The 23,757-nt window shown below is 26.5% G+C and overlaps 2 protein-coding genes across 2 annotated transcripts; both read left to right on the top strand.

Annotated features, from left to right (window-relative positions):
• Positions 1-1,995: 1,995 nt before the first annotated feature.
• LOC122515589 (serine-rich adhesin for platelets-like) lies at positions 1,996-20,455 on the top strand. The gene is made up of 7 exons (XM_043632989.1): positions 1,996-2,053; positions 11,300-11,361; positions 11,658-11,784; positions 14,117-14,273; positions 14,719-15,307; positions 15,584-17,755; positions 17,837-20,455. The coding sequence occupies exons 1-7, from the start codon at positions 2,020-2,022 to the stop codon at positions 19,946-19,948; spliced, it is 5,253 nt and encodes a 1,750-aa protein (XP_043488924.1). The 5' UTR covers positions 1,996-2,019; the 3' UTR covers positions 19,949-20,455.
• Positions 20,456-20,920: 465 nt separating this feature from the next.
• LOC122515431 (glycoprotein-N-acetylgalactosamine 3-beta-galactosyltransferase 1-like) lies at positions 20,921-23,247 on the top strand. Its single transcript, XM_043632790.1, has 5 exons — positions 20,921-21,071; positions 21,342-21,451; positions 21,535-22,417; positions 22,500-22,801; positions 22,942-23,247. The coding sequence occupies exons 3-5, from the start codon at positions 21,562-21,564 to the stop codon at positions 23,149-23,151; spliced, it is 1,368 nt and encodes a 455-aa protein (XP_043488725.1). The 5' UTR covers positions 20,921-21,071; positions 21,342-21,451; positions 21,535-21,561; the 3' UTR covers positions 23,152-23,247.
• Positions 23,248-23,757: the final 510 nt, after the last annotated feature.

Genomic DNA, 23,757 nt, shown 5'->3' with positions numbered 1-23,757 from the left:
AAAATTGCTAACGAATAAACAAACACACACACACACACATACGTGTATAGATTAATATTTTTTCTTATTTCAAATGATGCGAAAAAAATTTGTCTTGTTTTTTTTTTGGTGGGGGGGAGGGAATTTGTTGTTTAAAGAAAAATAAAATCTATTTGAAGTGAGAAAGAATGAGAACTCGTAAAGAGGTTTCACTTTAGAGGATGCATTTTAATCGTGCAGCTCTACGGGATGGGAGGGTTTTAAGAAGGTTGAAACGATTGCTTAATCCCTGTCATCGTTAACTCATAGTTACTCTCATCGGCCGATTGTACCCGCGAGCGAACAACTACTTTCACTACTTTATTTTATTTCGTAGTGTATTCGGTAACGAATACAACGAAATACGTCAATTTCTTATATTAGAAAACTAACCTAAAAACAAGAAATTTTATCAAAAGAAATTAAATAATTCAATATCTTCATAAAAGAAAAATAATTGAATCAGTGTATGTTCAATGATGTGTGTGTTTTTTATTTTAATCAATAATTCTAATTTTTTTCCGGGGAATTTAAATTGTAATCCGTAATTATTGTTATTATTATTATAATATAAAATATAATTTTTTGTTTTTGGGTGTGAGAGGAAGGATTATGTTAATATTCTAAATAAATTGAAAGGTAATATTATGAAATGCATTGTTGTTACTATGATTGGTTATAGTATTTGTTACAGGATACGACAATTTGTTAATATTTTTTATTATAAATATTATTTTGTTAAATATTAATACGCAGTTAAAACTTAAACTAGTAATAGTACAATGTAATGCACCAAAATGTGATTAGATAATTTATATGGGAACAACAAAATAATTATTTATAATAAATTATTTATATATAGATTGAAATAATAGTTTGTTATTATCGTTATAATTATATTAAAAAAATATTTCATATATGTAAAGGCTAAATTTATTTTACAAAATACTTACAATACGAACATTTATTTTTGTACGAACTTTCGAGTACGAAAAAAATGTTTGTATGCTAATTATTTGTAACTCGTATAAAAAAAATTGCAGATGTTTTCCTCATTCGAAGAAACAAATCAACTGCGTCGCTTTCGTTTGAAACGATTTTCATGTCACGTTTCTTGTTCAATTCGAATCACGGATACAAACCCGTGAATAATTCCACATTTGACCGCAGACTTTGAGTCGGGAAGGTTTACAAAAAAAAAAAAAAAGAAAATAAAAGAGAAAGAAATAAAAAAAAAAAAATGAAAGACGAGGAAGTTGCTGAAACGATCGAAAAAAATGTGTTCCTTGCGAAATACAAACGTAAGAACGTTTCTTTCCCCTTTCACGTTTTATTTTTTTTTATAATCAAAAATTTAGAAATATTTAATATATTTGTATTTGTATATTTCGAAAAGTCATTTCGTTTCTTCGCCAATAAATTTCATCAATCATTATTATTATTATTCATACCTAATCTCACTTTAAATCTCGATGAGTAATTTCAATTAGTTGAAAGGGTTGAGGATAAAATAAACAATACTGATCGATGCTAATTGTTGCATAACAATGCTAGAAATTCCCGAAAATTCAAATTTATTAAATTAAATCGTCATATTAAACATCTTGGATTGTTAATTGTTAGAAAAAATTATTTCTTTTGTTTGACGTTGAAAAAACGAAATTACTTTCCGAATAACCTAAAATAATTGTCTAAATTTGATTATTTCTCATTGAAAAGCGTATTGATTTTAAATACTTATCGGTTAACCCAAACAGAAATGAATCAATATTTACGTATGAAATGTTGTTAATAATTTTTATTAATCAAATTTTATTTGTTTTTTTTTTTTTTGTAATATAAATTTTTATTGACTTTATTTTTTAATTTATTATTATTATTAATTTATTTTTAATATTAATTTATTTTTATTATTAATTTATTTTTATTATTAATTTTTTTATTATTAATTTATTATTATTATTAATTTATTTTATAGGTCGAAGGAATTATTGAGCAGCCATGAACTTTGCGCTGCATGGACTTCTACTACAGGGTAAGACGAAAAACAATATTAACATTGTTTTAATTGTGATCTGGCCCCATTTTTACAATCCCATCCGTTGGCATTGACAAACACGATAGGATTATTGTCTATTGTTTAATGCGTGCCGATTACTATTAACCAACTTTTAACTGTTAGAAATAAACGGAATCGATCGAAACGAGAAGACAATGTGATTTGAATAGCGATTAGTATGACTGTGAAAAACCACACCTTCTTTAATTAGAATTCAATTGATTTTATTATTGTTTTGTTCAATGACTTCTGTATTACCATAAAATAATAATCATGTGGTATATATATATTATTATTATTATTATTAAAATTTATCATGAACATATAACATTTGGATATTATTATAATTTATAATAATAATTATATATAATATTTTTTCATTATTTTTATTCAATATTTTTGTATAGTTTAATATAATTACAAGATAATATATTAGGATTGAATTAATTTACTTAATTCAATAGTTTTCATTCGTTATTACAAATTCTAACAATAATTATTATAATTACATTTAAATTTGCAACTAATGATTGGTAATTTAATTATTTAATGCTCATAAATCTACAGTTATTCTCCAAAATATTCTGACACTATAGTGCAACTAATTTTGTTGTTTCATATATATTTATAGTGATTACTTTTTAAATAATCAATTACAGAACCAAAATATTAATTATACTTTATTGTTAGAATATTTTCATGAATCACTTTACATGTATCAATTAATTTATATATTTACATATAAACATACCTATGCGTGTTATAATTCTAAGAGTGTTGTAATGACCACCAAGAAAGAGAAGGGAAGTTTACTTCATAAAATTTATTGATTCATCGTTCACATCCATCTACTTTTCTTTTTTTTATTCAAAATCAGTCTACATTTTACATACTACAGTGTAACTAAACTTTTTTGTTTCATATTTCTAGTGGTTGCTTTTGAAATAACCAAATATGAGATTAAACAATTAGTTTTACTTTATGAATTGATTATTTTTATCAATCATTCTAAATATACCTAATAATTTATATATTTACATATACACCACAAATAAGTGTCATTATCAGAAAGTGTTGCAATAATCACCAAGAAAGAGAAGGGAAGTGTAGTTGTTAAAATTTATTGATTCATCGTTCACATATATCTACTTTTCTTTCTTTTATTCAAAATCAGTCTACATTTTACATATTACAGTATAACTAAACTTTTTTGTTTCATATTTCTAGTGGTTGCTTTTGAAATAACCAAATATGAGATTAAAAAATTAGTTTACTTTATGAATTGATTATTTTATCAGTCATTCTAAATATACTTAATAATTTATATATTTACATATACATCACAAATAAGTGTCATTATTCTGAAAGTGTTGTAATAATCACCAAGAAAGAGAAGGGAAGTGTAGTTGATAAAATTTATTGATTCATCGTTCACATATATCTACTTTTCTTTTTTTATTCAAAATCAGTCTACATTTTACATACTACAGTATAACTAACTTTTTTGTTTGATATTTCTAGTGGTTGCATTTGAAATAACCAAATATGAGATTAAAAAATTAGTTTTACTTTATAATTAGATTATTTTTATCAGTCATTCTAAGCATACCTAATAATTTATATATTTACATATACACCACAAATAAGTGTCATTATTCTGAAAGTGTTGTAATAATCACCAAGAAAGAGAAGGAAGTGTAGTTGATAAAATTTATTGATTAATCGTTCACATATATCTATTTTTCTTTTTTTTAATTCAAAATCAGTCTACATTTTACATACTACAGTGTAACTAAACTTTTTTGTTTCATATTTCTAGTGGTTGCTTTTGAAATAACCAAATATGAGATTAAAAAATTAGTTTTACTTTATGAATTGATTATTTTTATCAGTCATTCTAAATATACCTATTAATTTATATTCACATATACACCACAAATAAGTGTCATTATTCAGAAAGTGTTGTAATAATTACCAAGAAAGAGAAGGGAAGTGTAGTTGATAAAATTTATTGATTCATCGTTCACATATATCTACTTTTCTTTCTTTTATTCAAATCAGTCTACATTTTTCATACTACAGTATAACTAAACTTTTTTGTTTCATATTTCTAGTGGTGGCTTTTGAAATAACCAAATATGAGATTAAAAAATTAGTTTTACTTTATGATTAGATTATTTTTATCAGTCATTCTAAATATACCTAATAATTTATATATTTACATATACACCACAAATAAGTGTCATTATTCTGAAAGTGTTGTAATAATCACCAAGAAAGAGAAGGGAAGTGTAGTTGATAAAATTTATTGATTCATCGTTCACATATATCTACTTTTCTTTCTTTTATTCAAAATCAGTCTACATTTTACATACTACAGTATAACTAACTTAATTGTTTCATATTTCTAGTGGTTGCTTTTGAAATAACCAAATATGAGATTAAAAAATTAGTTTTACTTTATGAATTGATTATTTTTATCAGTCATTCTAAATATACTTAATAATTTATATATTTACATATACACCACAAATAAGTGTCATTATTCTGAAAGTGTTGTAATAATCACCAAGAAAGAGAAGGGAAGTGTAGTTGTTAAAATTTATTGATTCATCGTTCACATATATCTACTTTTCTTTCTTTTATTCAAAATCAGTCTACATTTTACATACTACAGTATAACTAACTTTGTTGTTTGATATTTCTAGTGGTTGCTTTTGAAATAACCAAATATGAGATTAAATAATTAGTTTTACTTTATTATTAGATTATTTTATCAGTCATTCTAAATATACTTAATAATTTATATTTACATATACACCACAAATTAGTGTCATTATTCAGAAAGTGTTGTAATAATCACCAAGAAAGAGAAGAGAAGTGTAGTTGATAAAATTTATTGATTCATCGTTCACATATATCTACTTTTCTTTTTTTTATTCAAAATCAGTCTACATTTTACATATTACAGTATAACTAAACTTTTTTGTTTCATATTTCTAATGGTAGCTTTTGAAATAACCAAATATGAGATTAAAAAATTAGTTTTACTTTATTATTAGATTATTTTTATCAGTCATTCTAAATATACTTATTAATTTATATATTTACATATACACCACAAATAAGTGTCATTATTCAGAAAGTGTTGTAATAATCACCAAGAAAGAGAAGGGAAGTGTAGTTGATCAAATTATTGATTCATCGTTCACATATATCTACTTTTCTTCTTTTATTCAAAATCAGTCTACATTTTACATACTACAGTATAACTAACTAATTGTTTGATATTTTTAGTAGTTGCTTTTGAATAACCAAATATGAGATTAAAAAATTAGTTTTACTTTATAATTGGATTATTTTTATCAGTCATTCTAAATATACCTAATAATTTATATATTTACATATACACCACAAATAAGTGTCATTATTCTGAAAGTGTTGTAATAATCACCAAGAAAGAGAAGGGAAGTGTAGTTGATCAAATTTATTGATTCATCGTTCACATATATCTACTTTTCTTTTTTTTTATTCAAAATCAGTTTACATTTTACATACCACATATACATACACACACACACATTGAACATTTCTTTTTCTACTTTGACTTTTCTCCTTATGTAACCGCATGACTCCGGCGCAAGGATGCGGTTAGACCTTTCGAAGCGTGTCTCTTGGTGCCGAAGTCACGTAAGACGCACATTACTAAGTCACGATCTTAATTTCACTCTCTCACGTTGCCGAATAATTATTTTACGAGAGCAGAGAAAAGAAATTGTGATTTTAATAACGATTATGATGAATTCGAAAGCATTCTATTTGAAGGATTATATTTTTCTTTCTTCTTAAACTTTTAATATTATATTTGTCACTTGTTAGAAATTTAAACGATTAAATTAATCTATTTTATTTGTTTGTTTTGTTTTTGTTCTTTATTAGTTGACCCATCATTTTATTGACCATCTTATTGTAGTGTTTAAATTATTATACAATTTATTTTAATTGATTTCAATAATTTTTGAATATTTATTGAGTAGGTTTTGGTTAAGTGTGAATAATAATTTGTTAATACATTAAATAGTTGATCAATATTTATTGTAAGGATAGGATTGTGTTGGAATTTAACGTTGATATAAATTGATAATAATATTTTATTGTATATACGGACAATTTCATTTAAATACCTAACCAATAAACAGTAGCCTTTTTGATCGCTATATTTTCTTAGAATTAAATATTTAATAATATTTAATTAATAAAATGAATAAAAATATGCACCATCTAATAAATAATAATCTTTAATAAAAACTTCATTTTGAAATTAAATAATGAATTAATAATTAATTATAAATGTGTCGATATATATATATTAATTTATAAATATTAATGTTTTATTAATAAATAAATTCATTTAAACGCGTTAAATAAATTCAAAAATAAATTCTTTTAATTGGTATGATTTATCTGTCTTGAAAAATGGATTAAAAATTTGATTGATTTGATGAAAATTTCGTCGTTTATCCGGGTACACTAGTTTTACTAAATCTTCGAACTTTACTTTCATCCTTGAAGCGACCTTCCAAAAGGAATGAAAGGCTCTCTCGGTATCGTTAGTTTCATCCTTAAACCGGTCTCATGCCGGATAGCAAACCTTGGTGACGCGCGTTACTATTTTCGAACGTGCAAGTAACAACGCGGGTTTAACGATTGAACTTGGAGAAGAAAGAGAGAGATGTATAGAAAAATATTTGTAATTCTATTCAAATATATATATATATATTTTTTGTTGGCATCACTATGACATCCATTTATCATCTATTTAATTAAATCTCATCAATTATTTCTTTTTCTTTTTTTTTCTTTTTTTTTCTTTTTTAAATATCGAATAATTTTACAATCACAATTTGGTGTTTACGTTTCTGATTTTTTTATTTCATTTTTTTTTTTTTAAATATTATACAATTTTTATCGAGTATTATAAAGTTGTCGTAGAATTTTTGTTATATAAATTAAAGTATTAAAATCGAGACAAATGTTTGTTAGTTTAATTACATTTGATTTTTACCCGGACAAGAAACAAATTAGATTATAAAAACGGGTTAATATATTAATGATTGATGTAATGAAATATTATTTGTTAATTAGATATATTTTTTTTTTCATTCGCATTTTTTTATTTCTTCTCAAATTTATTATTGTAAATTATGAAAGACAAATGCACGCGTGCACGTATAAAAACAACAACAACAACGAGATATAAATATTAATATAATTTATTTTTAAAGGAGAAATAAATTTACGCGATTATCTATAAAATTTTTTCTTTTAAATATCGCGGGGAAATAATTTTGAGGTTAATTTCTAAGATCCTCTTCTTTTTATTTAGCGAAATCAATATTTCGAATATATAAGCTTTCTCTTTTGAAATTTCTTTCACACTTTCTCATTTAACATAATTTCATATTTTTTGAAGTAATTCTTTTTTTTTTTTTTTACATTCGATTACAAGATCTGCATGTTGTCTGTACAGATAATCGGAGTTACGGTGAATCAAGAGCCGGATTAATCGGGCTTCCGGGAATATCTGGGTAAGAATTTAATCATCAGGTTCTATACGTTAGAACGATATTACGAAGAATTTCAATTCTATTGAAAACAGGAAATATGTCCATTCAAATCTACCGTATAGATCGAATATAGGAATCTTATTTAATTTAAATACATGATACATAATTAACATAAATTTCATTAATTTATTACATCCTTAGAGAACATTTTCCTACCAATTTGATTGTTTTTAAACATTTCCGTCTAATTTTTACGATACGATGATTATAAAGTTATATAAAATATATTACAAAGGGGTAGGTGTGGGGGTGGGGGTTAATAATTAAATGAATAAAATTGTAGATATAATTTATTACGAATTATATTTTTTGTTTCAAGTTTTTGATTTGTGGTTTTGTGGTTTTGTTATGATTTTATGTGCACGCGTGTAATATTTTTATTTAACGCTACAGTTTGACGTAGTTTTAGAAATCGAAGATATTGTTTATGTTTTCGAATGAAAATTTCACGTGATCTAGGGCAATGATAATTAATGTTTAGACAAATAAAGTCAATGGAATGTCTGCATAGATTAGAAGATTTTCTATTTCTTTTCTCGTTAGAAATGAAAAGTATGGCGTCGTTTATTTATGAGAACATGAATATTCCACCAATAAGGAGAGATCACAATTTTAAAAATGGCGGAGATCTGGACGACATTTTAGAACCAGTTTTATTCGTATAATAATTGCAAATATTTCTATTGTTCAGATCTTTTCCTTGAATCCTACAATATAATAATAATAATAATTATTATTATATTTTAAACAAATATGATTTAATGGAAAAATAATTTATTAAATAAATTTATGATTAAATATATAAAATTTTATTTGAGTAAACAATAAATATTTTATTGAATTAAGAATAAAAGTATCTTCGTATATTAGAATGCAAATGTTCATTAAATAAAACATTTGTACGTTCTCGCAATTGTATAATACATTAAATCATAGTTCATGTTTACGTTGATCTAAGAAACGATAGAATTTCTTGACCAGTTTATTTCTTAAAAAAGAAAAAAGAAAAAATAACATACCGCCCACGTTGATTTTGCAAACCTTTCACGGCGTATGAATAAATAGAAATATATTTTTTTTTGTTGTGTTTTTACATAATTTTTGTACGAGATAGTTGAAATGACTTTTCAGTAAATAGAATTTTCTTGCTAAAGAAATTTCGTCACGGTTCACTATGTATTTCTCGTTTTATTCATATAGCGTTCTAATGCTACTATGTACTTTCCTTCAAACATTTCTCAAATGCAAATCTAGGAAGTAAAAGAATTCATTCGTCGTTTAGGTACACACATGGAGACACTTTTCTTACTGTATGCCGTTTGTCGACTAATTATTGTAATTCTACGCTGACTTCTTTTTTTAACTTCTTACGTCATTCATTGAACCTATTATAATGAGATGAATTTAAACGATCCTTTCAATTAATTAACAAGAGAAAAGAGTATACAATGTTTTTCTTTTGTTTCTTTTTATCCTAATTATTCTAACTTCCTAATTTATTTTACGTTAAACGTCGTGAAAGTTCAAAATTGTTATTCGATTGTTTAAAAAAAAAGTTATCGTATTGTGTTCGGAAAATAATTTCGTTAGTCGCCATTACCGATATACCTAACCTCACTTTTTAAACTTCATTTTTTGTTTTGTTTTGTTTTATTTATCGTCGATAAAATGAAATTACATTTCGGACGATCAGATGTAAAATTAATTTTCTATCAAAATCGTTGTTTTTTGTTGTTGGAAAATATATTTTCAATAAAAAATTGATGCATAATATATATTATTATACATATTGAAGCGCGATCGGTATCACGAACGTTTCTTAATTAAAACGAATCAAAGGAAATATCTTGTGCTACCGTTTGCCTTTCACGCGAACCGATATATAGGGCACATTCGTTACATATGTAACATATGCATCGCGAATGTTCTACACAGACCAAGAAAGTTCACTTTTTCAATGTGAATATATGCGTGACATACAATTAAGTAATTATTATTCTTTTCTTTTCTTTCCTTTTTTTTTCTTTTTTGTTCTATGGTTTTTCTTTAATGATTTCCTCGTTTAAAGGTTTAACTTGTTGAGCTTTCACCGATCTATGAATAAATATGCATATATATATATATATATATTACATATATGTATCGTTTGTAACAATAAGCAACTTTCCATTAGTTCATTAATAATTATACGTTTGTTAATATAATTTATGAATAATATTAAATATCTAGATTAATATTATTAAAGGAATGGTGTTTCGTAATCGATGAAATTTTTGTATTCGCTAATAAAGTTTTATTTTAGAAATTGTTTATCCAATTTACATAGTATATTCTTTAATTTATGGTAAAATAATATATAAGTAACGTAATATAGTAATTAAAATTGAAATTATTGCATTTACTGAATCATAATTAATTGATTAAAAGTTAGACGGTATAAAGATTGAATAAAATGTTAAATTAATTAATTGTTAAGTTTATATTTAAAATATAAAAAGAAAAATACAATTATTCAATATAAAATAAAACAACGTTTCCCCTACAATAATAATAACAATAATAATAAGGTTAATAAAAAATAAATAAACCTTTAATAAATATTGAAAGAATTCATATATATTCATATTAAAAAAAAAAAAAATAGAAGAAAGAAAACTATTATGAAATATGATTTATTTTCTAACGACTCATCGTCAATATTGGAATAGTAAAAAATAGAAAATTTCCTTTTTTATTTATTTTTTTTTTCGGGATCAACGTGAACGTAAGAATGTCTCGTAGTCTGTTGGTATATACCGGGTATCTTGAGGATAATGGAGGACTTCCGTTTCCCGTGGCAGGCCTCGAATAACAATGACTACGTGTATTCGTCTCTTGCGTGTACTTTCTTACACATAATATACATATACGTCTTTACTTGTAACTCATAAATGCTTGCATAGCACACACATAAAGATACGCTGTGTAAATCAGTTCAGTCGGAGAAATATAAAAAATATAGAAAGAAAAAAAAATAAGATTATAAGGATAACAACTATTGTCAAGCGAAGAAAAATGATCTTTAGGTGTTTCCAAGGAATATCATTTGAAATTATATTCCAATAGTATTCTACGATTTTTGTCATAATTATTATGACCAAAATGGCTGTTAATATTGGTCAACATTGTAACAATTATTAATTTGTAATTCTATTAAAATTTATTATTGTTATTTGAGTTAATTATTTTTTATTTTTAAATATTTTTAATGAATATCAATCAATTTCATATATTATTGCAAAAATTACTCAATCTGATATTGGATAAAGATTATGGTTTCTTCGTACTTTAATGGGAAAGTGATTTTTTTGCCAAATGTTTTCTTTTCAACCGTATTCTTGCATCGGAAAAATACGAAAGTACTTTACTCCCTTCCCCCTGTTATAAATGATTAATTAAAAATTGTTGAAAGTATTGATTTAACGAGAATAGAAAAGTGTATTTTTATATTTTTCTTTTAAATATTACTCGTGTGTAATTATTTTTTGGTTTTTTTTTGTTTAAAATTTTAATGTATATTTATCGAATTAATTTGAAATCAATGTTTTGGTTTTAGCTTTCTTGTCAGCTCTAAACTTCCGGCATGGCTTACCTCCGTGCAGCGCAAGTGAAGCTATCGTGAGTAATTCCAAATTTTCATTATTCATAATACCTATTTAAAGGTATCATTTTTGTACATTACACATTTATATATAATTATCATAATTAATAATAGTTATAATTAATATTAGCAATACTACAATGTGATTTTTGTTTCGTTCGTTCGAAAAAAAGAAAACCAATTGTAAAACAATTTCAATGAGATCTGATGATATTCGAATGTTATTAATTTTGGAATAAATTAGAATAAATTAGAATAAAAATGTTATCGAATATGTGTTATTATAGATTTCTAATTATTCAAATGTTCTTAGAAGTACTTGGATTTCCATAATCTGCCGGATACGAACTTTTCGTGCCAAGGAAAAGTGATTGGTGGTTATTATGCGGACATCGAAACTGGATGTCAGATGTTTCACGTATGCACGATCGGTCAGAAAGGTAATTTAGAATATTTTTTTATCTTTTTTCTTAATATATTATATCTATACTTATCTGTATCAATATATATATATAGATAAATTACTCCAGTTAAAATGCCACACCTATTGTATATAATTGACACTTTGTGATCAATATTGATCTTTTATCTGTTGATCTATCCGTTGACGGAACTCTTATTGACCTTTTCTTTTCTTTTTTATTAATATTCAGACAACAAAATTTCAATAAATTAATTATTCGAATGCACATATACGTTAAATAATACATGCATTTATAATATGAATTTTTATTTACATTTATTTTATCAATTTTATTTCAATACATGCAAACATATATTTATTTATTTATTTATTTACTTGGATATATAATAAATAATAATTAATAATTTTAAATACAAATTAAAAAAATATTACTTTTTTAATTAATATAATAATTATAATTAATAATTATAATTAATTTTAATAATATAATAATTAAAAAATATTACTTTTTTAATTTGTATTTAAAATTATTAATTATTACTTTTAATTTAAAAATATTTTAAAATATTACTTATTACTCTTACTTTAAAAATATTTTAAAATATTACTTATTACTTAAATTTAAAAAATATTACTTTATTACTTTGCAATAATTTAACAAAAATTCTTACGATATATTTGCATTGCTATTTAATACCATTTATGTGAACATAAAAATTGTATCTAAAAATAAACAAATATATACAATGAACCCCATACCATAAAAGAATATTATAATAATATTATAATAATATTATAATTGTTTATATTTTATGTTTTTATATTATAATTGAATATAATAATATTCTAATATTATTAATATTGTTCAATTGAATAAAACATATATCTTTGATTGTTAATATGACAAATATAAACAATTAATATGCACATATATAAAAACACACACGTACACGTTAATATACACATGTGTTAAAGTAATATGGTAAAAGAGATAAGATTTTCTCGTGACGAGACAGTAGTGCCAGACACTCTTGAGTCTCGACTTAGGTCAGTAAACGTTCCTCAACGACCATGACATTCTCTGCGGGTGATCTCTCTCGATTCTATTACAAAACTTAATCCCTGCATTTGACGATCTATTAGGTGAGAAAGGACCTTTTCGATAACATTAAGATCAATATTTCTTATTGCAATGATACAATACAAATTTATTTCTATTGTATTTTCTCTCAACCCCCTCCCCCTGCCCCTCTGCCCCCTGTCCCTCTCACCCCATCAATCAGTCAATCATTTAATCATTTAAATATCAATTTCATTTTTGATATGTCATTTTCAATCTAATTGAAAGATCTATCGTTAAACTTCCTCCCCCCTCCCCCTCCCCTTCCCCTTTCCACCACCCCGCAATCTCATCCACCATTGTCGTACTTATAAAGATTTATCTTTCGTATTTTAATACAAATTATCTAGCAACGTTGAAATTAAGTTTGCACAATCACTTTGCGTGCTATTATAATAATGTTCTGAAAGTTTCAACAATCATTTATATGGGTTTCTTTTCTACTTTTTTTTTTTTATTTTTTTGCGTTAACAACTCATAACCGAAGATTAATGAACCTGTGACCTTCCAAAGACGAGTTTCTCGAATGATTTATATAACTAGTTTTGTGTCCATGATGTAAAAAGTTGCATGAAATGATGATTATTATGATTATTATTATTATTTTTATTTTTATTTTAATTTAGAGAAAAATTCGTTTTGAACAATTTGTTTCGAAGTTTATATGATTGATTGGAATTATGTTAAATAGTGGATAATAATTAATTGGGAAAATAAATGATTATAATCCCCCCCCCTCCCTAGTGTGGTGGATTAAACGAATGCGTAAGGCCCCATTAGGGTCCCGTGGTTTTAAAATTTCTTCTGAATAGGGTTAGAGAAAGTTACGTTTTTTAAATAAATTTATTGAACCCCTTTACACTCCGAATTGTATTTCAATTTTGTTATCAATAGTTTCGAACATTTTGAATTGTTTCGTTTGAAATTTATTTGACTTGAAAAAATGAAGGTAATTTAATTAATTTGATAAGATTCAAAATGTTGAATCACACTTGACATAGGAGTGCAAAGGATTAATGGCATATTTGATTACTTTTCTTTTTTGTTAATGTTCTTTTGTTCGTTTTTGAAATTTTATTTTGGTAACTTAAGTTTGAGGGTCCCAAAACTGGTATCGTTTGTGACCCTAATTTAATTTGATTTGTCATCGACTAACTCCCCAAATATGCATTGAATATGAACAGCCCCGAATAATATTCCTCTTCTTCACCGTGAGATTTGGTTTCAGACGAGATTATGGATATAAGGTTCCTTTGTTTGAATGGAACCATCTTCGATCAAGAGACTAGAGTCTGCGAACGTGTCGACGAAGTTGATTGCAGCAAGAGCGAACAGTTTTATAATCTTAATTTAGAGCTCTATGGCAACAATGCCGTCACATTTGGGTAAGTTTAAGTAATATATTATTTATATTAATATAAAATAGTGTATTAATATACTAACAGGTCGCTAATAATATTCAAATTTTATGTTAATTAATATTTGTTTGTGGAAGATTCAAAATGTTCAAGGTCAATTGTTTTTTTTTTAAATAAAATGTCACATTAATCATTAGATTTGGGATTAATACTTTTCTTTTTTGTTTTTTATTTCTAATTTTTGATCCCAGAGGAAAATAATATATATGATTTTTTGTAAAGAAACTAAAGTAAATTTTTATTAGATATAGGGAGGAAAAATTGATACACTATTATTTGTTCATCTTGAAATTATGCAACTTTTGTTATTTTTTAATCAGATACATAGTTTAAAGATTATTCGAGGTGTATCAGTTAAATGAATTATCTTATATGACTTGTTTGTGTAAAATACATTGTAAAAATGTTTTAGCTTACATGAGAATGAAGAAGAAGATAATCCTTCAGAATCCGTGGAAAATAGTCAACGTACTACCTCTGCACATTCTACCAGTGGCACAACAACAACAACGACATCACGACCAAGTAAACCATCAACGACAACAGCTAGAGGTTCATATTCAACCGGATATCCGCAGCAACAATTTAGACAAGGATATCATCATCAATATATTCTTCACAATGATGATAGAAATGATAATCAAGCAACTTCCTATCAATTGTTTAGTAATCAAGGTGTTAGTTCGACTACTGTTCAAGAAGTACCTCAAACTCATCAAATTAGATTCAGTTCAACTGCAAATCCACAAATCATTCGTAATGAACAATCAACCATATCACCGATCTATCATATCACATCTTCGACTATCCAAACATTATTGGATAGAAATCCGAGCAATTCAGCATTGATTAATCCAATATATAATAATCATGGAATTGTCAGCACTACAGAATCCTTTAATGTGCATAATCCTAGAGATACGTCAGAGTATCGTGACAATGAACATCGTAAGCATAGTATTACTCCTTTAGAAGCTATACAATCAACCAATCAAGGAAAGGTGATACTATTATTTATAATTTTATATATTTTTGTATATTATATTTATTTGATTAGTATTTTTATTCATTGAAAGCAAATCATTTTGTAAATATTATCATTTCCCAGTTTTATGAGATTGCGCATTTTCCATTCAATCCAACGGCCTAATATTTTTACAAATCCTACTGTTTTTAAAATACTGATCCAGTAAATATAAATCTTTATATTACAATTAGAATTATTTTATTATAAGAAAATGTTACGTAATAAAATACATTATTCGTTTGTTTTGTAGGTATCGAAATTAACAATATCACCAATACCTTCTCAAGACGACCAGAAAGATAGCCAAGCTTCTCAACAGCAAAGAATTTCGTCGAATTTTCTTCCTACTCCGGCTAGCGTTGAAACAACGATTAAATCATTTTATCCAACTCCAAGGACATCACCGAAACCTTCAGTATCAACATCTTCTAATGGTCAAATTACTCAACATATTCACGTGCCACCTCCTATTCCGGTTCCACAATTGAAACCACATCATATCACTATAAATCTACCACCACCGGATATTCAAAGGATTATACAAAACCCACCACCACCTTTGTTACCTTCCCAATCTCGAGTCATTGTTACTGCTAAAGCTAGCGTTAGCGATGAAACAGGAAGACCACTTAACACTACACAATTAGTGACTATACCTCTTCCTACTATTCCAGCTACTTATGATGATTATAAAGAAGGTGATGAATCCTTTGATCCGTTTTATCGCGATGTACCTAAACTTCGCAATCATCGTCGTGCCGTTGTACGCAAAGTTGTCAGAAATCATAGAAGTAAAAGATCAATTACGCAACTTGATGATCCCACTATTCATATAAAACCGAATTTAAATTCAAGAGTTTTAAGTGTACACCCATTAAATACAAATTTAAGACAATTAAGGCATACCAGTACATCTGATGATACTCAATTAAAAGTAGATGAAAAAATTAATACAAAAAATGTTGAACAAAGATCGATTATTAAAATTAAAAATGATCATAATGTTGATGATTCAGAAAAGAATGCTTCTTATCACATAGATTTAAATTCAGAAGAAGAAGAAAAAGATGATAATGATGATGATGATGATGAGGAGGATAAAGATAATGATCAAGATGAGAAAATATCTAAACATGATCAAAAAGAATCAGAAGAAAATGTTGAATATGATATAGAAGTATTGGATCTTAATGAGTATACAGATTCTGAAACGGATACAAATGTAGATCAAACAACTGAATCAGTCATATTGATTAATAATACTGATTCAAATGGTAATACCTTTGAAGTAACATGGTTTACGGATAATATTACTAAAACTGTAGAAAATGCAGATTCACAGATAATTGCATACAACGTTTCAGATAAATCCAATAAAAATGAAGAGGAAACAGAAATTGAAATAGTTTCTGATATGGGAAATGATGATACGTTTATATTAGATGAGGATAGTAATAAAAATGTAGATAAAATGTCATCGACAAGTAAAATCGTCAAACCTGTCGGCGCTGTTACAGTTTCTAGTATTTTGTCTATGAATAAAAAAGAACAAAGTAAACAAGAGCAAGTTTCTAAATATAATTTAGAAGATAAAGCAACAGATGATGATAAAGATTACATGTATGATGAGGAGAAAGATGAAATGGCAAATAATTCAGATAAGATAGATAAAAAATCTAATAACGAGAAGATAATTTCTTCTAAAATAATAGAAGATTTAATTACAACTACTGAAATCGATAATTCTAGAACTGATACTTCAACGAAAAAACTTCATTCGAGAATATCTAGAAAAAAAATGTCTGCAAAAAGGAAACATCAAAAAGAAAACGATAGCATGATCGAAATTATTGATCCTGAAAATACTGAAGAACGAGTATCGACGAATACATCTACCTCTAATTTGCAAACAGAGATTGAAGAACCGGATAATCATGATTTGAATAAATCGGATAAACCAGAAGTAAAAGAAATGGATACTGTGATAAAGTATAGTTCTAAATTTGCAAAAGATTTAACATCGAATAAAGAAAATGTTGGAAGAAAACGTACACAAATTAACAACGTAGTCAAATATGAATCCGAAGAAAGGAATGTAGATAATTTAGGGAAAGTAAATAATTCTAGTAAATATCAATTAATGAACGATCAGGAAGCATTAGAATCATCTAATGAAAGTATTGAAGATAAGAATGATGAATCTAATACGTTTGTAAGCAATTTAGAAACTACGGAAACAACTAATGTTTCTTTAGAACATTTCGAAGAAAAAATAGATATCGCTGATAAAAAAATCAATTCTTATACGAAAGAGATTTCGGTTGAACAATATCAAACTACGAATGACGTATCGACGACCAATGGTAAAAATAAAAAATTAGATAAAAATTCAAGTGAAAAGTCAGATGACGATGACGACGACGACGACGACGATGACGAAAGTGATCGTTTAAAAAATAAAAAACATTTGCAAGAAGAAGAAAGATCGAATTTAAAAGAAAATTATTCGTTGGAAAAAATTTATCATAAAAGTAAACATAAAAATGTAACCCACGTTGACGAAAAAGAATTTCATCAAACGCATGAACATTCTACGATGGAAAATTTAGAAAGTATAGTTTCAAACGATGATTTTCCTGAATATGATTATTCTATGAATGCATCAGATTATGATTGGTATAATTTATACGACTATACGGAATCTGATGACATAGAAGATGTTACAACTTCGATAGAATCTGACAATCACGAACAAATAACGGAATCATATGAAACTGTAACCGAATCTGTAGGAATGAAAGATTTTAAAACAGTTGAACAGGAAGACAGTACAACGGGTGTTCTGAAATTTATCGACGAGTTACCAAAGATTAATAAAATGGAAAGTAGTACGGAAAAAGAAATAGTTTCTGTTGAACCTTCCGTACAAGATTATGTTGACGATAATTACGAGCCACATAATTACAAGGAACAAGAATCTATAGTTAATACTGAAAATCCAAGCGATGATAAGATTGAAAAAGATATTAAAGTTGTAACTGTCGATGAAAAGTTATCAGATAATGTAGATGACATTAAAATAGATGATATTAAATTAGAGAAAGACAAATCAATGCAGAAAGATACTAAAGAATTTGAAAAATTTGTCGAAGATAAGGAACAACAGTTGACTACTACGTCTACTTCAAAAACCACGTTAGAGACAGTAACTTTATCAACATTGATATCGTCAACATTGCCACCGAGTACATTATCAATAACATCTTTGCCACCAATAACAACTTTGCTAACAACAACGACGGTTCCAACAACGATTGTACAAACGACTGTTCCAACAACTACTATACAAACGAGTGCTCCAACAACTACTGTACAAACGAGTGTTCCAACAACGACTGTACAAACGAGTGTTCCAACAACTACTGTACAAACGAGTGTTCCAACAACTACTGTACAAACGAGTGTTCCAACAACTACTGTACAAACGAGTGTTCCAACAACGACTGTACAAACGACTGTTCCAACAACAACTGTACCGACTACAACTATACCAACTACAACAACAACCACAACTCCTCGTTCTGTGCCTAATCTCTTCAAACCATTTTCACTTAGAAAAAATTACAATTACATTCCCCCAACAACAACACCTAATCCAGTAATCATTAAAACCAGATTGCCTCTATTTAATCCAAAACCAGCCAAACCACCTAAATCTTATAACGAGTTAGTACCAAAGCCAGTTATTAGAAAACTTACTTTACCAACTCGAAGACCACCCACTACTACACCTACAAGTACTACGAAAAGAAGCGAAGAATTAAATAATATTGAAAGTACGACAAGCACTACAAAAAGAAATGAAGAATTAAATAATATTGAAAGTACAACAGCAAAAATGTTAGACAATTTAAACGTAACTCAGATTCTTACTTTATCTACTGATAGTAAAGATTCGCAATCTTTGAATTCAAATATTGAAAATTTCACTTCGTATCCTTTGTCAAGATTATCAACGCTCTCCATAGCAGCAGTAGATGTTACTTCCTCTAGTAGCGATACAAGTAACATTTCAGATACTACAGAAACAAGTACAAGTAATACGGATATAACAAATGAAGATATCATGGATGTATCAACCATACCAACAGTTATTCCTACTTTAATAGAAAAAGAATATACAGATAAAAAGAAGCATACAGAAACTGAGGAAACTACAACTCCTATTACTACTAGCTATTATCTTCATGATATAACAGTTGCCACAACAACTGAAAATACACGTTCAATAAATCATCCAATTTCAACGCCTAGTTCAACTCTAATTGAAAGAATCGATAAAATTCCATCATTCGAATCAACTAGACGATTGAAAGACAAATCTTTCTCTATTTCTAAAATCTATGGCAGTTTTAATTGTCTGGAAAGAGAGATGTATAGATTTTATGGTGACATGAGAGACTGCCGGTTGTTTCATTATTGTTCTCCCGGTTTTACTCCAAAGCAAGTTTTAGATTTTCGCTTTGTTTGCGAAGAAGGTACTATGTTCGACGAAGAAAGTCAAAGTTGTCGACACGATATTAAAAGTACCAAGTGCCCTAATAGACTGTGGTAAATAAGAAAAACATTGTCAAATGTTTGATTTTTGTTTTCTTTATCGTCAATATTTCTCCGTCCCATATTATCTTGTGCTATTGATTTTAATAATTAGTGAATCCTAGGACTCCTTAATATATTTATAATTTTAATTTAATACGTAAGATCCCTCTAGAAGGAGAATCCTTCTTCTAAGCATTAGCCATAACTGTGAGTAAATGCGTTGGATTCACACTTATTAAAATTAATGCTATCTCTGATATATAATATGTGTTTATAAATTATATATTATCGTAATGAAGAAAAACATCATGTTAAATTCAAGATTTTCAAGAAGTGATATATGTAATACCATTTTAATGAGATTTTTACTCGACTTTTTGATCGGGTAAAATATTCATGAGATTTTAGATGTTAATGACTGAAGGATATCGGTTCCTATGTTGCATAGGCAATGGTTTGTAAAAGGATGTAAAATTGTTTATATTTGATATTTATGAATATGCGAATACATGTGATAACATAATTGCTTTATTAAAGAATACCGTTATTTCTCTTTTATTATTTTATTTTTAATTGATCATAAAACAAATACAAAATTGACTGCAACGTGCAGCTTTATATTATAATTTATATTTTTTTTTTTTTTTTATCAACAATTATATTTAATTATAATGAAACATTTAATGTTTGGATTCGTTGTATATACTAATTTCATCGAATTTTGCTAAATGCTAACATAAGCATACAAACATAATTATGTCACGTGTCATACACATCGTTTTCAATGATGCTAATATTCATAAATAAAGATTTGTTCCCAATAATTTATCCGTTTCTATATGTGCATAATATTCCTACATATATGTATAATTTTTATATGTGTGTGGAGTAGAGTAAGTATTCACACACATTCAAATAAAGAGAATTACATCGACGTATCGCTGCGCTATCTAGTTGAGCAGGTGGTATCCATTTAAAAGACTTTGATAGGTTATTTTTGTTTCTTTTTATATATCCAGGATCTTTCATAACCTATCTGGATGCAACTTACAAGCTTAATACGTAGATAAATTTAATAATGATTGGCAATAATAAGAGATTGAAAAAGTTAGAACGAATAGATATTTGTATTTGTTACTGTAAGTATTATTATAATTTTATTAAGAAATAATATAAAATGTTTAAAATAAGAATTAATCTAACTCATGAATTTTAATGATGCTCACAATGAATCATAACTTTCAATTATTATGATTATTATAAATTGATAAATCAGATAGATTAGATAGATTGATAAAGATATTAGATAAACTGATAAAAAGATTAGATAAATTGATTATAGTCATTGATTAACTTAATTTTTATTTACCATTTGAAGCAGGTTTAAAATGAAAGTAATCATTTTAAAGTTTCAGTTACATGATGCTGTCAAAAAAATAATTATTTACAATTATATTTATAATAATTATATTCTATAAGATGCAACCAGATGGATTGATCAGTTAATATTGAACAAAAGGTTATTTGAATCATTTAAATAAGTGAAACGCGAGCATTAATTGCGTTGGAATTATTTATAAATAAAAATTTCTAATTTTCCAGCTAAGAATAAGAATTTAATTGTGTATCATGACCTTTCATCCGTTACAAAGAAGATCCACGTTTCTAATAGGATTTGGAATCGGTTTTGTTTTGGCTACATTGTTTTATTTAATAGGAAATTTTGTTAATGAAAGTACTATTTATAATGAGAAAAAGTGGCAATATCAACAGTATTCAGATGATTTATCTATCGTTTGGATGACACCTATCAATTTTCTCTCAAGAGGAATCAAGTTTCGTAATTGGATCAAAAGCAATTTGACTAAGGGATTAGAAAATGTATCCTATGACAAGTGGTTTGCTGGACACAATTTGCAAAGAAATGCCATCGATATGGATCGTTACTTGTACGAACCAAAATCAGATAATACTTCGCAGGAATCTGTTACGTTGGAATCTAATTGGTTGAAATCTAAAATATTTATTACGTGTATCGTTTTTGTGGAGAAAGTTAAATTGGCGAGATCCATAAAAGATACTTGGGGTAGTCATTGCAATAAAATTTATTTCTTTGGACAACGCATACATGATTCTCATATACCTATCATCAATTTTACTATGAAGTTTCAATCTTCCTGGCATTTTCTATGCGAAATTATGAATTATATATGGAAAGACAATGAAGTCAAAGAATGGATACTTTTTGTGAAAGACGATATGATGGTGATACTAGAAAACTTACGTTACATAGTCGCACCATTAAATTATGAAGAAAATTATTATTTGGGTCATGCGGTTGTAATGTGGGGTCAACCGTATAACGTTGCTCAAGCAGGCTATGTATTAAGTAAAGGATCGCTTAGAAAAATGATAGAAATGTTTAACACGTCTGAAAAATGTGCAGCTGGTGGTAAATATTGGAAAAAGGAAGATTATTATCTTGGTAAATAATTTATTTATTATTTTATTAAAATTGAAAATACTATATGTAAATTGTAATGTATAAATTTTAATGTTACGTACAGGAAAACATTTATCGTCTATGGGTATACTACCAATGGATACACGGGATGAATATTTAAGAGGAACTTTTCATGGTTATACTTTAAATAATTTATTATGGGGAATTGCAAAACCTGGTAGTTATTGGACACATGCTTTGTATCCTACACAAAAAGAATGTTGTTCTTCCATGTCAGTAACATTTAGTGCTACCGAAGCTGACAAAATGTTTACTTTTAATTATTTGTTATACAATTTACATATTTTTACCAATAAAGGAGTTTTTGGAAACAAACGTGCTCCTATGTCTTTGCCGGAAGAAGATGTAAGATTTTATAAATTAATTATTTATTTATTTTTTTATATATTTTTTATTTTGCATTCTTACGAATACAGTTATCTATTTGTTTTATTAGGTTGCATATTTATAATAATATTTACCTTACTTATTATTATTAATTGTAGGTATGGAAGATTGCATTAAAAGAAGAATTTAATATAACTAACTTGAATGAGATTTCTAGCGATGCATATTATGAAATATGGCATTCGAAGTATTCAGAACCCGAGCAATTGATATTGAAAAATTATCCAAATACTTCCAACGTATTAACTTCTATTTTGACTGCTTATGAATCTAGAAATCAAACTTTAGATAAATTATCGTTGAAATAAGAAATAGAAAAAGACTAGATTTATACCATGACGTTTTCTATGAGGAAAAAAAAATTATATATATATATATTTGTTATAACATAAAATTAATGAATATCAGTGTTATTTTACAAATATTGTCTTTAATAATATGTTAATATGTTATATAATATTATTCAATATCATGACAAATATAATAATTATAATAATAATAACAATAAAAAATATTTAATAAATTATTTGATATTTTCATACTTTTTGTGTCACATTACTTTATTTGGAAGAAAAAATATAAATATATGTATTTATAATTCACACAACACAGTTAATGTCTTGATATTCTAAATGGCTATCCAAAGTATTATAACACTATGTATTACATTCTCTTAATTATTTGATAAACATTTCCGTTGTGGTCTTATCTACCACATTAGTATACATAATGACCGTGATAATGAAAATATATTTTAATATAACTGATATCGTACAGATATTAATAAGTTCAGCGTAATAGAAAAAAAAGAAAGATTATTCTATTTATATTTTGAAAATATAAAAATAATCTAAAGAAACACGTGTCCTACAATGGTTTGTATTTTTTAGTTTAATTATTTATTGCATAATAAC

Source organism: Polistes fuscatus, unplaced genomic scaffold (assembly GCF_010416935.1).
Source record: "Polistes fuscatus isolate 324 unplaced genomic scaffold, CU_Pfus_HIC Scaffold18, whole genome shotgun sequence".
Classification (NCBI taxonomy): domain Eukaryota; kingdom Metazoa; phylum Arthropoda; class Insecta; order Hymenoptera; family Vespidae; genus Polistes; species Polistes fuscatus.
This window is presented reverse-complemented; position numbering and strand designations above follow the sequence as displayed.

Coding starts and splice junctions, on each gene's coding strand:
- LOC122515589 (XM_043632989.1), top strand. CDS start 2,020: ATGAACTTTGCGCTGCATGGACTTCTACTACAGG. Junction 11,785..14,116: donor ATGCACGATCGGTCAGAAAG/GTAATTTAGAAT, acceptor ATTTGGTTTCAG/ACGAGATTATGGATATAAGG. Junction 17,756..17,836: donor CAGATGACGATGACGACGAC/GACGACGACGAT, acceptor TTAAAAGAAAAT/TATTCGTTGGAAAAAATTTA.
- LOC122515431 (XM_043632790.1), top strand. CDS start 21,562: ATGACCTTTCATCCGTTACAAAGAAGATCCACGTTTCTAATAGGATTT. Junction 22,418..22,499: donor AAAGGAAGATTATTATCTTG/GTAAATAATTTA, acceptor TGTTACGTACAG/GAAAACATTTATCGTCTATG. Junction 22,802..22,941: donor TGTCTTTGCCGGAAGAAGAT/GTAAGATTTTAT, acceptor TATTAATTGTAG/GTATGGAAGATTGCATTAAA.